At 48.3% G+C, this 18785-nt stretch overlaps 1 protein-coding gene across 3 annotated transcripts in view; it reads left to right on the top strand.

The window, feature by feature from the left end:
* The window catches only part of GABBR1 (gamma-aminobutyric acid (GABA) B receptor, 1), a 27022-nt gene extending 8945 nt beyond the window's left edge, over positions 1–18077 (top strand). For all 3 annotated transcript variants that reach the window (XM_010854001.1, XM_010854018.1, XM_010854010.1), the window contains exons 7-20: positions 327–392; positions 836–1027; positions 7051–7293; positions 7887–7950; positions 9409–9486; positions 10834–10984; positions 11430–11562; positions 12872–12988; positions 13091–13198; positions 13623–13716; positions 14391–14518; positions 15500–15628; positions 15818–15961; positions 16666–18077. In XM_010854001.1, coding sequence (XP_010852303.1) covers positions 327–392; positions 836–1027; positions 7051–7293; positions 7887–7950; positions 9409–9486; positions 10834–10984; positions 11430–11562; positions 12872–12988; positions 13091–13198; positions 13623–13716; positions 14391–14518; positions 15500–15628; positions 15818–15961; positions 16666–16839 — 1821 coding nt within the window. In that variant the 3' untranslated portion in view covers positions 16840–18077. The remainder of the gene's footprint in view (positions 1–326; positions 393–835; positions 1028–7050; positions 7294–7886; positions 7951–9408; positions 9487–10833; positions 10985–11429; positions 11563–12871; positions 12989–13090; positions 13199–13622; positions 13717–14390; positions 14519–15499; positions 15629–15817; positions 15962–16665) is intronic.
* Positions 18078–18785: the final 708 nt, after the last annotated feature.

Below are 18785 nucleotides of genomic sequence, written 5' to 3'. Positions count from 1 at the left end.
TTTTTTTGGTATTGGAATATAATTGACACACAGTGTTGTATAAATTTAAGAAGTGTAATGTGTTGATTTGGTACATTAATCTATTGCAGTTTGATTACCATTGTAGCGTTAGCTAACACCTGCATCAAGTCACATAATTTTGATTCTTTGAGGCAGAAGCATCTCCCGGGGAAGGTTAGCTTCATCCTGTAGTTGACATTTATCCACTACTCATCAAACAGAACCCTACACTGAGTGCCTTGGGACAGGAAGTCAAAGCTGTGAAAGTGCTTGCCTTGGCCCCTTCCTGCATCCCTCAGGAGCTCTATTCTTTCTCCATTCCATAGCGCCAGGATGCCCGGATCATCGTGGGACTTTTCTATGAGACTGAAGCCCGGAAAGTTTTTTGTGAGGTGGAGTTGGAATCTGAGAAAGGAGGGGTGCTGGGTGGGCTCTTTGCCTTGGGTGTCTCCTGGGCTCTCCTCTTTGCCTCTCTGAGCAAATGATCAGTGGATAAGATTAATATGAAATTCCTGTCTGTTGGCTCTGACTCCACATCTTGGCCTCTCACACACGTGACACTCTCTCCAGGTCTCATTTTCCTATCACTTTGTGTTTCCAGAGGAGCCGGAAGAATCTCATCTTTCCTGTCTGGCTGGAAATGGCCACTCAGAAATAGAGGCTGGGAGACACTTAGAAGGAGAAGTAGTTGAACCTTCCCTATTACCCCCAGACTTGTAGATTTCTCTTTTCAATGCTCTGCTTTTCTCTGAATCCAAAGAGGCTGAATAGTGTCCTGTGAGATAAGACAAAGCAATGAAACGAAGACCCAGCCCCACTCCTCCTCTGCACTCAGGTGTACAAGGAGCGGCTCTTTGGGAAGAAGTATGTCTGGTTCCTCATCGGGTGGTATGCTGACAATTGGTTCAAGATCTATGACCCATCCATCAACTGCACAGTTGACGAGATGACCGAGGCGGTGGAGGGCCACATCACCACTGAGATCGTCATGCTGAACCCGGCCAACACTCGCAGCATTTCCAACATGGTGAGTGTGTGAGGACTTAGAAGATGGCCTCTGGGCAGGAGGAAGGGACTGAGGGAGTCTCTTAGGTGGGGAGCAGGTATGGGGCTTGGAGGTTTAGGAGGGCAAGGGGCCTCTGCTCATCCTCAACTTGTGCATTGTGTTTTCTATGGATTCCATCTCTGCCATGACTTCCTTGGGCAGGAAAGAGGGACTTAAGAGAGTGGTACGTTCAGCGGGCCCCTGATGAGTTGCAGGGCTGTTACCATGGAAACAAGGAGCAGTTGGCAAGAAGTCAAATGAGGGAGAGGTATTAATGACAATATAGATGCTGCATCTGCAATCACACCTTTATAGCAGCGCTGTTCCTGGGCAAAAATTCATTTTATTTTCTTGGTGACTTCAGAGCACTTTAGAGTTGCTTAGTATTCACTCTTGATTGATACTCAATTAGCTTGGCTCCTGATGCTTTTTAAAAAATGATTTTCTTTTAGAATTTTAAATGCAGAAGGGATTTTTGAAGTCAGTTAGCTGCAGATAGCTGGTTAGTGACAGATCTTGGGCTAAAAGACACACTGGTTGATGTGGGAATCAGCCTAGAGGTGAGGGGCACAAGTGGGTAGGGTGTGGTGTGGTGGGGAGCCTCCTTTCTGGTTCAGGACTGCACTAAAGAGTATGAGAATCTTGGCTGAGCTTGATAGGGAAACCTATGTGTCTGCTTATTATTCAGGTACAGCCCCAGATCTGGAATACCTACCTTGGAGAGCATTCTAGGAGCACGTGAATAACTGTAAAACCATATGAATATCTTATTTATTTTTTATTTTTTTGGCCACACTGCGAGGCATGTAGGATCTTAATTCCTGGATGAGGGATTGAACCCATGGCCCTTGCATCAGAAGTGTGGAATTTTAACCCCTGGACTGCCATGGAAGTCCTGAGAATATCTTATCTTTTTAAGATGCTGTAGTAATAATCACTTTTATATAGTAAACCAGGAGCTTAGACACATGATTTCAGTGACTCTCATAGTGATATTCTGATGTAGATTTTTCATTTCTATCTTATAGACCAAGAAATTGAGACTCAGAGAGGTTAAGTGATTTATCACAGGTCACCAGCTGCTGAGTGGTGAAGCTGGAATTGAATTCTAGTTGAATCTAACTCGAAACCATCTGCTCTGTAACCTCCCATGGAAAACCTTGAAGTCTCACTAAAAAGCTTGCCCTTATATCAGCTAACACTGTTTAGCAGATGACAGTTCTTGAGCAAGAGAGAGATAAGATTCAGGAAGTTTATTCTGGCAGTGGATTGTGATGGAAGGGTCAGTTGCTATGTGTACTTTAATCATGGATACTGTGCTGTGACATTTTCAAGGGATCTTGTTGAAAAATTATGATAGAAAAATTCTGCCATGTCGTTTCCATGTAGATCACCTGAGAGGTGAGTTGTCCTGAGACCCTGGGGAAGTAGAGGAGGTGGTAACTGAAGCCAGAAAAGCTGGTTGGTGCGCTGAGCCCAGGACCTGCCAATAGTGCCTTCTGCTCCTCTGCCCTGATAGGAAACAGGGATTTAGTTGGGCGTATATAGGCCCCTGGGCTTTTGAGTTGGAGGATCTCTTTCTACTCTTGGTCTCTAGAGAAAGATGGTGCCTGCCTTTGAGGTCTAGAGGTATTGCTAGGCCTGCTTGATAGCCTAAAATGCCAGATGAAGAGGCCAAGATTTTTCAGAGTGTAGAAGCCATCTTAATAATTAACTAGACACAAGGTTATAGATGGATCAGATAGGACCAAGAGAAGTGGATCGGAATCAAGGGTGGAGCCTACGACCCAGAACCGAGGAGATTTAGAAGAAAAGCAGAGTTGTCTTCTCTCTGTAAGGAAGGCCTTGCATTTAGATCAGTAGTTCTCAAACTTTAGTCTGTATCAGAACCATGACTGGGCTCTTCCCTTGGAAGTTCTGATTCAGTGTGTCTAGAGTGGGACTGGAACTTAATACATTTCAACAAGTTCCCTGAGATGTTGATGCCACTGGTCTGGGGACCACACTTTGAGGCCTGGTAGTGCAGTGTTTTTCAATCAGAGGTTGCAATATTTAGGGAAGTTTTGGTTGTCACAACTGGTTTCTAATGAGTTGGCCAGGAATACTACTTCTTTTTTTTAAATATTTGTTTGGTTGTGTTGGGTCTTAGTTGTGGCATTCGAACTCTTAGTTGTGGCATGTGAGGTCTAGTTTCCTGACCAGGGATCGATCCCCAGCCCCCTGTATTGGGAATGTGGAGTCTTAGCTGCTGGACCACCAGGGAAGTCCCCAGGAATACTTCTAAATAACTTACAATGCAAAGGATCATCCCCACAACAAAGGATTATCCTGCTCAACATGTCAATAGTGCAGAGACTGAGAAATTCTGGTTTAGAGAAAGAGTTTTTAGGAGCCATATATGGGAGAGTGGATTAGAGTGGTTTTGGAGAAAAATAGCTCCAGGCTGGAGCTGTACTAGAGCTCAGGTATGAGGCAGTATACCTGGGGATAAGATATGGGGACTTCTTTGGCATTCCAGCAGTTAAGACTCCATGCTTCCAGTTCAGGGCAGGAGGGTTCCATCCCTGGTCAGGAAAATATCCAACATGCCACCAGGAGAGGCCAAAAAATAAAAATTAATTAAATAAATGATTTTAAAGAGTCTGGAAAATTAAAAAAAGATTGTCAGTAAATTCTGGTTGGGATAGAGGAGTTGGGTACAATAGAAAATAAAAATCTACCTCAGGATATACATTTTAGATCACCACTGGACATCTGTTCTCACATATAGAGACTGCCAACAGGACTGTTAAAAATTTAGGATCATACATTGGTACTTGGGTAATTCATTAATAATTCACTATTTTCTATGGGTTTTGTGGAATTTTTGTCGTTTTCCTTAAGCCGCCTTATAACATTTCTATTTGAAAATATATAGCCATCATTGCTGACCCAAAGGGGAGAGACTTTTTGGTAATTTTAGTCATGCCTGAGGGCAGTGGTGCTCCCCGTATCCAAGTGTGTTAGTGGTGGTGACCGGAAGCCAGGGGAGTATGAGGATCGGGGCTGGGTAGAGTGACATGCAGAGCAGATGATTCCCTTCCTGTCTGAGTGATTTTTGGATGCAGGGTTTACTTTGAACTGAAGGCTGGATGGGCTTGGAGGCTGACAGGTTGCTCAGGCTAGTTGCTATCTGCTGAGCAGGTGCTATTGGAGAGAGACATTCCAGTTTACAGGGTAGTTGGAAGCGAATGGACTTTGAACGGATTGGAATCCCAGCTCAGCCATGTGCTAGCAGCATACCTTCAAGCAGGTGAAACTGTTCTGTGTCTCAGGTTCCTTGTCACTTTCTAAAATGAGCATATATAGTATTTACCTCATTGGGTTATCTGAGAATTAAATAAGTTGATATATACGAGGACAATAATAAGAACAATGTAGATATCAGCTATAATTATGATGAACATTATTCTGTATAAGAAGTGATATTAATGAAACATTTCAGTACAAAAGTATTAAGAGGACTCGGTGATTTGAAAGAGTCTAAGGTGATCCTAAGGTTTCAGTCCTATATACTGGGGAGTGTTGGAAAAATAAAGCTTATTCTTAGATATTTTTAATTTGAGATTACTGATTATATAGTTACAAATGCCTTAGAGACAGAGATTTAGGACTTGAAATATTGAGCTGGAATTACAGATTTGAATATTGGTAATAATGATGAGGTTGAAAGAGAAAATGTAACGTTATACTCAGCATTTTATAATGTTGTAATTTCATCCTTATAACAACTTTTCAAGGTAGTTAATATCACTCCCACTTTAAAGCCAAATAACTCCATGTGCTGTGCTTCATTGCTCAGTTGTGTCCGACTCTTTTTGACTCCATGGACTGCAGCCCGCCAGGCTCCTCTGTCCATGGGGATTCTCCAGGCAAGAATACTAGAGTGGGTTGCCATGCCCTCCTCTGGGGGATCTTCCCATCCCAGGGATCAAACCCAGGTCTCCTGCATTGCAGGCAAATTCTTTACCGACTGAGCCACCAGGGAAGCCCGAATAATTCCATAGTGAAATCTAGTAACTTGTTTGAGATTAAATAGCAGCTTGGTGGATTATTTGGAATTAGAAGGCATCTTTCCATTTATCCATCCAATGGACATTTTTCTTAAAGATGGTTTTTTGAAAAATAATTTTATTTATTTATTTATTTTGGCTGTGCTGGGTCTTCATTGCTGTGTGGGCTTTCTCTAGTTGTAGTGAGCAGGGGCTACTCTCTAGTTGTGATGTGTGGGCTTCTCATTGTGGTGGCTTCTCTTGTTGTGGAGCATGGGCTCCAAGGCATGCAGGCTTCAGTAGATGTGCTCCCAGGCTCTAGAGCACAGGCTCAATAGTTGTGGCACATGGGTTTTGTTGCTCCTTGGCATGTGGATTCTTCCTGGATCAGGGTTTGAATCCATGTCTCCAGCATTGGCAGGTAGATTCTTTACCACTGAGCCACAAGGGAAGTCCAAAGATGGTTTTTTTGGAAGCAGTTTTTAAGTTCACAGGAAAATTGAGAGGAAGACACAGAGGTTTCCTATATGCTCCCTGCCCCACTCCCTGCTTCCCCCATTATCGGCATTCCCCACCAGAGTGTTTACAGCTGATGAACCTATACTGCTACGTCATTAACACTCAATGTCCATTGTTTACAGAGGGCTCACTCTTGGTGTTGTACATTGAGTGGGTGTTGATAGATAGATAATCACATTTCATTGCCTTCATCTATAGACACTTGTTGTTTGTCCAGAATGGGTGAGGCACAGTGCTGGATGCTGAGGATTAGGAGCAGAAGAGACCCTGGTCCTGTCCTCAGGAGGAGCAGAGCGCAGGCTTCCCTGTCTTCAATCCTGGGCTGTTTCTACCTCAGCACACTGCACATCCTTTGCATTTCCCATTCCCCCGTGTCTCCAGAAAGCTGAATAGAAGGGAAAGTAGGCGGGGCATCTGGAATAGAGATTCATATTTATTCTTCATTCATCTATTCATCCCTTCATTAGAGTATGTATGTATGTTGGTCTCCTGCATTGCAGGCAGATTCTATACTGTCTGAGCCACCAGGGAAGCCCATGTATATATGTTAACACATTCCAAGTCTAAACAGAGCTGTGTGGTGCCCCTGTGTGTTAGCTGTGCCTTGTCAAGAGGTGGACACTGAGCCTTTCCTGGTATGGTTTCTGGGAGGTAAGGAAGGGCAGACATGATTTTCCCCATTATGTAGAAGACAGTTCCAAAAAAAGAAGCAATTTACTTGCAGTCATTTAGGTAAACAGTGTTACTGCCGGGTATAGAAATTCAGCTCTCTTGATCCATTTCATGACAGAGTTAAAGGAGCTCTTATTCTTTTTAGCTTTTTTGGAAAAAGAAGATGTAAGGTTGGGAGGGGTGTGAGTAGGGATTGAATAATCGACTTCAAACGTGTGAAGGGTGTTTCTGCAATCCCTAGTCTTCTGAAAACCATCCAAGAGACAGTGAACTGAAAGCACATGAGGATGGCAGGAAGTTAGCACGCTAAAGAAAAATCTTTTTGGTTGACAGAGCGAGGAAGGCTGTGGTGTCACCTTTTCTGGGCTCTTTCAGACTTGGAGGAGCTGTTAGTTCCTGCGTCAGCTCTGTTGGGAGAGTCTGAAGGCTGAGAGAACACCAATGCTGCAGCTCCTCACTGGCAGGGCCACATCTTTGCTTTGCTCTCTCTCTTTGCTTTCATTTCATTCTCTCTGCTGTTCATTATGCAGAGTATCTATTTATTAAACTTCTCTGCTTGCAGTTCTGAGCTTGCAGCTGTGTACCTAAGGCCATCGGAACCAGTTAACCCCTGCTCTAGTCTAGTAGCTTCTGATCTTTGACGCGCATGTATAGTTAAAGATGTTGAATGTACAGAGGCTCAGTCTGACAAGAACACAAACCATCCATTCAAGTCAAAGTGTCAGAGCCAGACTCAGAAGCCCACCCCACTCCAATCCTTTTGACCTGTTCTTCCCTTCCTAGACGTCCCAGGAATTTGTGGAGAAACTGACCAAACGACTAAAACGACACCCCGAGGAGACGGGAGGCTTCCAGGAGGCACCCCTAGCCTATGATGCCATCTGGGCCTTAGCACTGGCCCTCAACAAGACGTCCGGAGGGGGTGGCCGTTCGGGTGTGCGCCTGGAAGACTTCAACTACAACAACCAGACCATAACTGACCAAATCTACCGGGCAATGAACTCCTCGTCCTTTGAGGGTGTTTCCGTGAGTTACAGCAACCCCTTTGCTGGCCTCAGTCCTCCCATCTGGAGACATGCCTTCTGTCTCAGTTACCTCTCTGCAATAATCAGTCTCAGACCAGGGAAGTAGGAGCCCCCAAGCCAGAAAATCCCACAGAAGTCTAGAAGAACGATGATATATTCCATTTCTTCCAACCTCTCCCCTCACTTCTCTCAGTCCCGATATTTATGAGTCAGATGAAAATTACAGGATTTTAATAGAGGAAGCAGCCTGAAAGATCCTCTCCCTATTCCTCTTAAAGTGGGGAAATCAGCATCCAGAGGGACTTGGTGACTTGCTCAGGTCACACAGCCAGAGGCCAGGTCCCCTGGTGTTCCATCTGGGGATTTTTCCCATTCAAATCTCCTAGGTGAAGCTTCTTTTCCAAAGAATAATGTTTCTAAAATCTAGGGTATGGGCATCTGGGGTATGTCCTATATGCAGGCAAATGCCATAAATAGAATTCATTCAGAAGCTCAATTACTTCAAAAACATAAGGATTCAAAGAGGCCCTGATGTTCTCGCTTCGCTCTTGCTTTTATCCCCTTTGCCTTCCTCCACATGTTTCTCCCCCTCAGGGCCATGTGGTGTTTGATGCCAGCGGCTCTCGGATGGCATGGACGCTCATCGAGCAGCTGCAGGGTGAGCATAGGGATGTGGGGGGATGGGGAGGTCAGTTAGGGGGCCAGGCTGGGGCTGGGCTAGGATACCGTCTGGGAGGAGAACCCTGGGAGACATGAAGACACTGCCTTGGTGCCTCCCTACCTCCTGCCTGCTCTTCCGTGTTCCCCAAGCTTTTAAATAATGATGATGTTGATAATAAAAAGCTTAGCGATGGATGAATTTCTTTGAGTTGCAGTGGTTGTGCATGCAAATTGAAAACCACCACTCTTTTCCCCTAATGGCCCCCATTTTGATTTGAGAAATTTCCCTCTGGTGGGTGACTTGAGGGGTTCATGACTTGTCAGTGGCATATTCATGGACCCAAGGAAAGCTGAATCTAGGAAACATGCTATTTTTAAAGGGAACCTATTGCATTTCCTTGATATGTAAACAATTAGCTCTAATTTTTCTGCAGTACATCTAGTTTGGCTTTTCTAGATGGTATATGCTTATAACTTCACACAGTGAGGTATTTGCAAAACTTGTGAATTAGTTTTTCAACTCCACTCCACTCAGACTCTTAGAGCAGGGCCAAAAGAACCATTTCTTGGCCTCCTGTGAAAAGTTTCTTTCTTTTCCTTCTCCTGACCTCCTACATCCTCTCGGATCTTTGTAACCAGGACAAGAACGAATAGACTTCAGCCACGGTCCAAGGGCTGTGAGTTGGCTTTAGAAGAAAAAGTTATGGTAACTGGGGCAGCTCTAGAAATCTTAGGAGTGGCTGAATTTTACTTTGTGGCTTTTTAAGAGGCAGATGCAACTTGTGTAAGAAATTAGAAGCCAAGTCAATGGAAGAGAAATTTCTAAAATTAAAATGAAAGCCTCTGGGAAAATAGATCTTGTGATTCTATCAGGAGAGGAAGAATAAGCAGAAACATGTTTAAAGATTTTTAAGCCAGAATCACAGTGAGAGACATTTTCCTGAGGTGTGAGCCCATGGAATAGGTGGCAGACATCCTGTGTAGCGTTCTTCACTGAAGGGCTTAAAGCATATAAGATATTCTTGTTTGTTCGTGTGGGCTTCCCTGGTGGCTCAGCGGTAGAGAATGTGCCTGCCAATGCAGGAGACATGAGTTTGATCCCTGAACCGCGAAGATTCTCTGGAGAAGGAAATGGCAACCCACTCCAATATTCTTCTGGGAAATCCCATGGACAGAGGAGCCTGCAGGCTACAAGTCCATGGAGTCACAAAAGAGTCAGACATGACTGAGTGACTAAACAATAATTTCTTTGTGTTGCCTTGGAATCCACCCTATAGTGCTTTTCAATCAGATCACTGTTTCAAGTGGCCCCCAGATCCTTCCAAGTATCCTGTGGGGGCTCAGGTGAAGGGAGAATCAGATATGACCACAGAGATCTACTTTATGGAAGTGGGAGGTTGAGAATGCTTGGGATCAGCTCGTCAGCTACCTGTGGTTACTCCTATCATCTGTCCAGGTGGCAGCTACAAGAAGATTGGCTATTATGACAGCACCAAGGATGACCTTTCCTGGTCCAAAACAGATAAGTGGATTGGTAAGTGGGTCTTGTTTATAATTTCCTTTAACCCTTCTGAACCATTGATGAATACTATGTTTGAATGAGGGTGGGGTGGTTGGTACCATGGGGTTGAAATGAACCAGGGGCTGGGTTTCTGAGAAAAGGAATAAAACCTCCAAGATGTGGGTAGGAGAGACTGGTGCATTTGGAGAGGGTGTAGGTGGTGGGTAGCAACGCATTCTTAAAACTAGTACATTCCTGGGACGACTAGGGATTAGGTCCAGGGGGTGGGAAATGAAAACTCCATTTGGGTTTCCCAGATGTTCTGGTGACCTGATGTATCTGAATCAGCTACTTCAAGCCTCAAGTTGCCTCTTAGCTTTCTTAGGACGGTTACTTAAATTGTAGGAGAGGACGTAAAACCTCATTTAATTGTCTTCTGTTAAAATGTACTTTTTAAGGAGAGAAAGGAAGCAATTATATTCCTTGTGTGCTTGGTGGGCTAAATAATAGGAAATGGGAAATATACTCAAGGTAGGCAAAATGAGGACTCTATTGATCAAAAAAAGGCTTGGTGTCTTCAGGAGGGGGAAGGGCACAGCCATGGAAGACAGCTGCCATCTGCCCTGCCCAGCTGAAATCTAGTAGTTCTCAGCACTGCTGGAGTTCTGAATTTTTTTTTATAATTTGAATTTAGGACAGTGTTCTGTATTGCTATAAATGCTTCATGGCCTAAATTATGCCTTTTTTTTTTTTTTTAAAGCTCAGCAAATTGAAATTAGTCATTTTTTCCCCCCCCGCTTTCTGTGAATTCTGTGACAACTTTGAGCTTCCCTTTAATAATAACTGAGAAACACCTTTGGGAATATCACCTAGCTAGGGTTAAAATCACAGATCAGTTTTTTTTTTTGTTTTTTTTTAAAGAAAATTCCTCCTAAGGTTAGGAGGCCAGACTCTATTTTGAGGCACTTTAGCTTCATGACTCTATGACTGTCTTTTGCAGCTTCTGATTTGAGCTGTAAGAGACCTCATAAAATTTATTTCTTAGTATCCCCCTCTTTCCCTTCCATTTTTCTTTCCTGAAAGAAAGATGAAAAAACACAAAGAACAAAAAGCAACAACAAAAAGACTACAACTTTGGTGATACAGCTCAGCCTCTAGCTCCATCTTCTTGTTTCATTTCTGATTGCTTCCTAAGAGCCCCAGAATCAAAGAGCATTTGGGCTGCAGCAAGCCCTGATTCAGGGCAGTTAGGGCCTCCTGTCCTCAGAGTTAAAAGACCTGGGTGCCCATCAGCAGCTTGGTCCTTCTCCCCTTTCTCCTGTCCCGCCTTCATACCTTTGTCCTTCCTCCTTTCTCTTCCCCCTCCCCTGTGCCACGCAGGAGGGTCCCCTCCAGCTGACCAGACCTTGGTCATCAAGACGTTCCGCTTCCTGTCACAGAAACTCTTTATCTCCGTCTCCGTTCTCTCCAGCCTGGGCATTGTTCTAGCTGTTGTCTGTCTGTCCTTTAACATCTATAACTCCCATGTCCGGTAAGTTTCTCTTCTGACATTTCCCTGTCCTGTCTGCTTCTCCAAGATAACTGTCATTTGCTTGAAGGGAGTGAGAAGGAACGTATGTAGCTCCTGAGGCGGTGCGTCTCTGAGGTTGCCACTCTGGATTAGTGTTTGCCCAGTGACGACTGGGAATGAAAAGGGGGAAGCCAGGTATAACTCCCATCCCTGCTCCAAAGCAGCTAATGGAAAAATAAAAAAGCTTTTGGGATCAGGTAACATAATTTAGGGTTCTAAAGAGTGTGTGTGTGGCAGGGTCCTGTGCCTGGGAAGCCGTCTGTGGGACCCCATAACCGAACTGGCTTTGTCTCCTGGTCCTGAGGTTGGGGTCAGGCTGTTGTGGGGTGTTTGGGGAGCTGAGCCTCCCTGGAGAGGAGGGTAATTCTGCTCTTCAATCTCTCCCACCCTTCCGCCTCTGCCCTAGTTATATCCAGAACTCACAGCCCAACCTGAATAATCTGACTGCTGTGGGCTGCTCACTAGCGTTAGCCGCCGTCTTCCCCCTCGGGCTGGATGGTTACCACATCGGGAGAAGTCAGTTCCCCTTCGTCTGCCAGGTGAGGAGGGGGTGGCAGGTCTCCTGCCACAGCATGGCTCTCCGGCCCGCCCCCTCAGGAATGCCTTCTGTGATGCGCCGTCCCCTGCCTGTCCTTCTTGTCTTTCCTCCTTGTCCCTAGTTCTTCTCCTGACATTGCCCTCTGATCTCTGTCTGACTCTGTCCCTTCTTTCTGTGCCTCAAGACTTTTTCATTCTGTAGCTGGCTTGTCAGTTCCAAGGTTGCCATGGCATGCCTTGCAGAGAAGGGTGGGGAGGTATTGAAGGCACAGGAAGGGGGTCTGCACAGAGAACCCTCAGACAATGGTGGCCTGTCTGTGGCGCGGGGGCTGAGAACAAGAACTGGGGACTTCCCGTGGGAGCCTTAGTTGTGGTTGGGAAGGATGGAGGCGGGGATCTGAACCAACAGCAGGGAGAATTGGGGGGAAGGGACTGCTCTCACACAGGGAGGAGGCCCTGTGGAACTCTTGGCACATGGAAGGTTCTGGGGCTACAGAGTAAGCCTGGCTTCAGCGGCAATATTTGTTTGATTCTCTCTTATGCTGGTGGGAAATACTGCCCCTGTCTTTCCTGCTCATTCTCACTCTTCTTCTCTGCTCTGTACCTATCCTGATCACACGTCTGTACACATGGCATTTGCACATACATACACCTACAATTCTTCAGAGAGACCCAATACAGTGGGAAAGTAGATAATTAGCAGTGACACACAAGAGGTATCAGAGCAGGGATCTGCTGTGGGAGCGAAGAGAAAGCAGCTGACTGTCCAAGTGGCTGCGTGGACGTCACCAAAGGTGGCATGTAAATTGTGAAGGATGCAGGGTCTTTTGTCAGCTGGAGAAATAAAAGAGGGTTACTCCAGGAGCGGAGGGAGTGTCCTGTGGGTAGCAGAGGCACAAAAGAGAGTAGATCAAGGGCAAGGGTAAGCAAGCAAGCAGTTGAGCAGGGCTGGAGCACGGGGCAGGTGAGTGTCTGGGGCAGGTAAGGGTCTGGGGGGAGAAGAGGCTGGAAAGGTGGGTGGGACCATGTTGTAAAGGGTCTCATGCCACATCTGGAGGTGTTCAGGCTGCAATCTGCAGGCCTTGGGGAACAGTCAGAAGTGATTGGCTATTAAAACCCATTTTTTAGCAAGATTATCCAGGTGGCAAAGTGCAAAGAGACTGTCTGCTGCCCAGTCACCTTCCCCACCCAGCCCCTACCGGCTGCATCCTGCCAGTCTGGTCATCCGTTCCCTCCTACAGCCCTGCCCCATCCTGGCACTGCTCACCTGCTGCCCTGCCCTATTCTCTCCTGCCCTCTCTCCTTTCCTAGGCCCGCCTTTGGCTCCTGGGTTTGGGCTTTAGCCTGGGCTATGGCTCCATGTTCACCAAGATCTGGTGGGTCCATACAGTCTTCACAAAGAAGGAGGAAAAGAAAGAGTGGAGGAAGGTGAGCTGCTCCAGATCCTTCAGCCCCTAGCACCTGGGCTCTCAGGGATTGGGAGGCCCTGTCCCCTACCCCAACATGCTTGTACTCTGTGTGTTGACTCAGACCCTGGAGCCCTGGAAGCTGTATGCCACGGTGGGCCTGCTGGTGGGCATGGACGTCCTCACCCTTGCCATCTGGCAGATTGTGGACCCCCTGCACCGGACCATTGAGGTACCCTTTGAGGAGGCGCTTGGGTCAGGAGGCCTTGCAGGACACACTGGTGGAAGGGCCTCAGGAGCTGCAGGGGGTCTTGAGGAGAAGAGCTGCCCATGGGAGGTGTGTTCCAGCCCTGGGTATCTCAGCAGCTCTCCCTGCTTCCTGGAGGGAGCCCTAGCAGACACTCTGAATTCCTGTGACGAAAGGAAGAGGTGGGGATCTGGGAGGATGGGCAGATTTTCAGACATCGTGAAAGTGAGGGAACAAGCACTTATAAGGTGTTTAGGCAAATGTTCCCAGGCCTGGAGTTGGATATGGAATGAGAACTGAGGATCTCTTCAGAAAGAGGGGGCAGAACTGGGAGTCGGGGACTGAGCAGAGGTGGGGAGGGGAGGGGAGGACGGCAACCATCTTGCCTGTGGCTCTCTCTCTTCCTTAGACTTTTGCCAAGGAGGAGCCGAAGGAAGATATTGACGTGTCTATTCTGCCCCAGCTGGAGCACTGTAGCTCCAAGAAAATGAACACGTGGCTTGGTGTGCAGGGTGTGGGGGAGGGGTGGGGGAGATGCCCATAAAGGGGGGCTAGTAGGGAGGGAGTGTGTATGCAGTGGGCAGTAGCTTTGAAGAGAGAAGGGTCTTTGGAAAAAGAGGCAGAGAGCTCATGTCAACTCAGTTTGAATCTCCTCCTGTTTGTCACTGCATTAGTCTTTTCTGAGCATGGGGAGAGTTGGTTTTTTGCCTAAAGTGCTTAGTGTCCACTGCAAGGATGAGGCAGAGCTTGTGTTCATCAGAGGGACCAGTGATGTGGCCTCACCCTCATCTCCATCTCTGTCTGGTTCACTCCCTGGAGTGAGACTGGGGTTGCGAGGGGTTAGGCCCCTTTGGCCCTTTTAATATCACTCTGACCACAAATGGCAAACCTGCCCTCAGCGTGGAAAGCCATCTTCCCACTCAGAGGGGGAGGAGGTGAGACACTGTGTGTACTGACAGCCACTCATGACCATCATCGTCCTGTGTGATGGGGCTCTTAGTCCCAGGAGGAAGCAATGAGGTCAGGGCGAGTTGGGTGGACCCGGGGGCAGTGGACAGGGAGGGGCATACTAAGTCAGAGGGGCTGGGTTGGAGAGGAGACCCCCATGTCACTGCCATCAGAAGGAGCACAGAGATATGGGGAGTGAGTGGAGGATAACCCTTCCCTGCCATCCTAGGGATCTTCTATGGTTACAAGGGGCTACTGCTGCTGCTGGGTATCTTTCTTGCTTATGAGACCAAGAGTGTGTCCACCGAGAAGATCAATGACCACCGGGCTGTGGGCATGGCCATCTACAATGTGGCGGTGAGCTCCCTGGACACCTGGCATTGACCATGGGGACTGGCCACAGCAACCCAGATGGGGGTGGCCTGGGAAGAATGAGGTGCCCGGTGTGGGGTCAGTTGGGTAGAAGTCTTAAAACGTTTTCTAATGCCTTGGGTTTGAAAAGCCCTTTATAAATGTATAAAGTGCACATCAATCTTCGTACAACCACCCAGTGATGTGGTGATTAGCATCCCCACTAGACAGATGTGGAAGCAGAAACAGGTGAAATTCCTCATCTGTGGTTCCCAAGCTGGAATCTGAATGAGATTTCCTGCCGGGGATGCTCAGGACTGGCTCTTAAGGACTCTGATGTGTGTACAGAGATCCTGGGGGCTCCTGTCTGGAGGGAGGGGCTGTCCTAGAGCTGGAGCTGGTTTGGGACAGTTTATCTGGGATTCTTACCAACCTACATTTGAGGATGAACCTGACTATTGTTGTTCAGTCGCTAAGTCATGTCCTACTCTTTGAGACCCCATGGACTTCCCTGTCCTCCTCTATCTCCCAGAGTCTGCTCAAAATCATGTCCACTGAGTCAGTGATGCCATCCAACCATCTCATCCTTGGCTGCCTCCTTCTCCTTTGCTTTCAGTCTTTCCCAGCATCAGGGTTTTTCCCAGTGAATCAGCTCTTCCCATCAGGTGGCCAAAGTATTGGAGCTTCAGCTTCAGCATCAGTACTTCCAGTGAATATTCAGGGTTGATTTCCTATAGGTTTGACTGGTTTGATGTCCTTGCTGTCCAAAGGACTCTCAAGAGTCTTCTTCAGCACCCCACAATTCAAAAGCATCAGTTCTTCAGTGCTCAGCCTTCTTTATGGTTCAACTCTCACATCCCGACTTTGGGTCTTTTTTGAATGGAAAGTTCCCCAGGAACCTGTCCCCATAGACTTTTCTGGGGGAAGAAGGCCCTGGCTCTTGTCTAAGCCAGCAGGCCTGTGACCCCACACACGCTTTGCCCCCAGGTTCTATGCCTTATCACTGCCCCGGTCACCATGATTCTGTCCAGCCAGCAGGATGCTGCCTTCGCCTTCGCCTCTCTCGCCATAGTTTTCTCCTCCTATATCACCCTGGTGGTGCTCTTTGTGCCCAAGGTATGGCTCTGGTTGTCCTCCAAGCCTCTCCAGCCCCTGTCCCCTCTGTGTCCCTACTTCCCTTCCTCCCACTTCGTCTGTTTTGGGCCCAGCTCCCTCTTGTTTTCCTTCCTTCCAATTGCAACCCACCATGAGCTAATTGCTGACAGTCCGTGCTGGCCCATCCACACCCCCAACTCCTGCTCCCAGATGCGCAGGCTGATCACCCGAGGGGAGTGGCAGTCGGAGGCACAGGACACCATGAAGACAGGGTCCTCGACCAACAACAACGAGGAGGAGAAGTCCAGGCTGTTGGAGAAGGAGAACCGCGAGCTGGAGAAGATCATCGCCGAGGTACGTGGTGAAGGCAGAGGTGGCGGCAGGTCAGGGAGGCCCACGTTTCGGGTGGGGTCAGGCTTCCAGAGGTAGAGCTTGAGATCGGGGTTCCTGTGCATGTGATTTACCAAGGGAGGGTCTCAGGAGACAAGCTGCCAGGGAGTAAGTGGAGGAGGACAGGGAAGGGGAGAAGGTGGAGTCAGTCTCAGGTAAAAATCTGGTCAAGAGCAGGCCTCAGCGGGTAGAGGGGCTCTAGAGCAGGATCTGCATTGTTGACTCCGCCTCCTGGAGGCGAGGGCGTGGCCCTGGGCTGGGCGTGGCTGGTTGTGGGGGTTGAGTATACACTCCAGTGAGAGGGGTCTGGGCAGATATACAGGGTGTTTGCAGTGCCCCCAGCGGGAGTTAGGGGCCAGTGCAATGTTAGGCTGGGGGTGTTCAAACTGGGTTGGCATTAATCTGTTGAGTGCGTTACCGGAAGCGGAAGCTATGTGCTCGGCCCTTTTTCCCCTCCCCTACCCCCTTTCTTTCGCTGATCTCAACTGCTGCCCCACTGTGTTCAGTGTGTGCATTCGGCTCTCCCTGTTCCTGCCTGATGGTTCCTGTTCCTTTCTTCTGTCCGTCTTCCCCTCCCTCTCCTCCACATTTTTCTCTGCTTCTCCTTCCCTCCTCCTACCCTTTCCTGACTTCTCTCTCCCACTCGCCCGGTTGTGTTCTTCTTCCAGAAAGAGGAGCGGGTCTCTGAACTGCGCCATCAGCTCCAGTCTCGGCAGCAGCTCCGATCCCGGCGTCACCCTCCGACACCCCCAGACCCCTCGGGGGGCCTGCCCAGGGGGCCCCCTGAGCCCCCTGACCGGCTTAGCTGTGATGGAAGTCGAGTCCACTTGCTTTACAAGTGAGGGAGGTGTGAGGGGGGACAGGCAAGTAGGGGGAGGGAGAGGGAGAAGGAGAAGGGCGGGAGCTCGGGACGAAGCAGGGGATCCCTACCCTAGGTGGGAAGAACACCGTTCCATCCCATCTCTTGTAAATACCTGCCCCTCTTGAGTCCCAGAGTCCCAGGTTCCAGCGTCGTCTGAGTCTCCAGTGCTCTGGGAGCCGGGCCCTGTTCTCTCATTCATTCGTATCATTGTCTATCTCTACTTCATAATCGAGTTTGTACCCGGCTTGAAGCTTCTCACTCACTGGCTCCTTGGTGCCTCAGGACACACACCCCCTCTTCTTTTCCTCTGGTTGCCACGACAACCCAGCAGCCCCCCTCGCCTTTGTGCTCTGCTCCCACCGGCAGGGGCCTCCCCAGAGTGCTCTCCCCGTGGCAACAGGGCCTGGCCATTTCTCTCACCATCCTCATCTCCTTCCAACCCACTTGTCCCTCCACACAGCCACACGTTTTATCCCTCTTGAATTTAGCTTTTGCAAGGCACTCACTCTTTTTGTCAAGGCTCACATGCTCCTTCCCTCTTCCAACACACATCTATCCTCCCTGTTCTCACTTTCTTGTTTGCACATGCGTTTCACATGTGCTCTCTTCACCCTTCCCGTGGCTACACGTGCCCTGCTGTATTCCCTTCGCTCATGGCTGCGTGTGCCCCCTCATGGTCATGGATATGCCCTTGGGAGAGCTGTGTGGGTGGGCGTGTGCCATTTGTACACGTCCAAGTTTACCTGTGCACTTGCCCTATGTGCCCTCGTGTACCCTCTTCTTTTTGCACCTTAAAGTCATTGTGTTCTTCCAGCAGAGCCATATGCACCCACCCTGCACATTGTTGCAGACTTTCCCCCGATTCCCACCTGGTGGGGCCGTCCATGTCTGGGTCCACATCACACTCGGTTTCTGCTTGCACTCACCCTGTTCTCCTTTGCGCTCTGGAGCATCCTCGGTCCACACTCACAATCCTCCTCTACAAGAGTGTTCCCTTCGGTTTTGTATTTTTCTGAGGGAAAGAAAGGAGAAGAAATGGGGGCAGGTTGGGGGAGCTCCTTGCAGTGGGTGGTTGGTGAAAAGCCTGACCAAAGGAAGGCACCCCTGACTGTGGAGGCGGAAGATGGTCCTGTGTGGCAGGAGATGGTGTCCTTTTTGCACTGTGGTGTCTTGGGGGAAGGAGCTCCCCAAATCTCAATAAACCAGTGAATGGAGTGACTCGTCCCTTACTGTGAACTGAATGGGCTTCAGCCCAAGGAGGGAGGCTCTGGGGGGCCCCCGCATTGATGAAAAGGCACTTCAGTGGAGGGATGGACAGAGGTGTTGATCCATCGAGGGCTTAGCAGGGCAAAGCAGGACACAGTTAGGGCTGAGATTAGTGAGGGGTGACATAACAGGTTAAAAGTGTGGGCCGGAGTCAAACTCCCAGAGCTTCAGATTCTACCACACACAAAAAACATTCCCAATCTCTAGTCTCCACGTCCTCACATGTGAACGTAATAGTCATCGTCCCCACCACCATCTTCACATCCATCCCTCTGTGGAGTGGATGCCAGGACGAGTGCTCACGATGGTTCTTGGCTCACGGAGCATGTTGGGTAAACAAGCCACTGTCACTGTTTAATGAGGTCTCTGACAGTGATGGGCATGTATTGGGAGCCTGGAGCATGTGGCTGAACAGATGTGAGGGCTATTCCTCCTAGGAATTGAGGATAATAATAAAACATGACCGCTCAGAGGTAGCAGATTAGATGGTCCCTGAGTTCTTCCAGCCTGAAAAGTCATTGAGAACTCTGAGCACCTTGGCAGGAGTTTGCTGTCCACATGAAAGAAAGTCCTCAATGGCCAATGGAAACAAAACATTGCTCGACAATTTTGTAATTTTTTGTGTCCCCTTGGAGAAGTGGTTTTTTTTTTTTTTTTTTT

Source organism: Bison bison, unplaced genomic scaffold, assembly GCF_000754665.1.
Source record: "Bison bison bison isolate TAMUID 2011002044 unplaced genomic scaffold, Bison_UMD1.0 scf7180017853217, whole genome shotgun sequence".
Taxonomy (NCBI): Eukaryota; Metazoa; Chordata; class Mammalia; order Artiodactyla; family Bovidae; genus Bison; species Bison bison.
The sequence above is the reverse complement of the archived record's forward strand: the minus strand, read 5'-3'. Positions and strand labels throughout refer to the sequence as shown.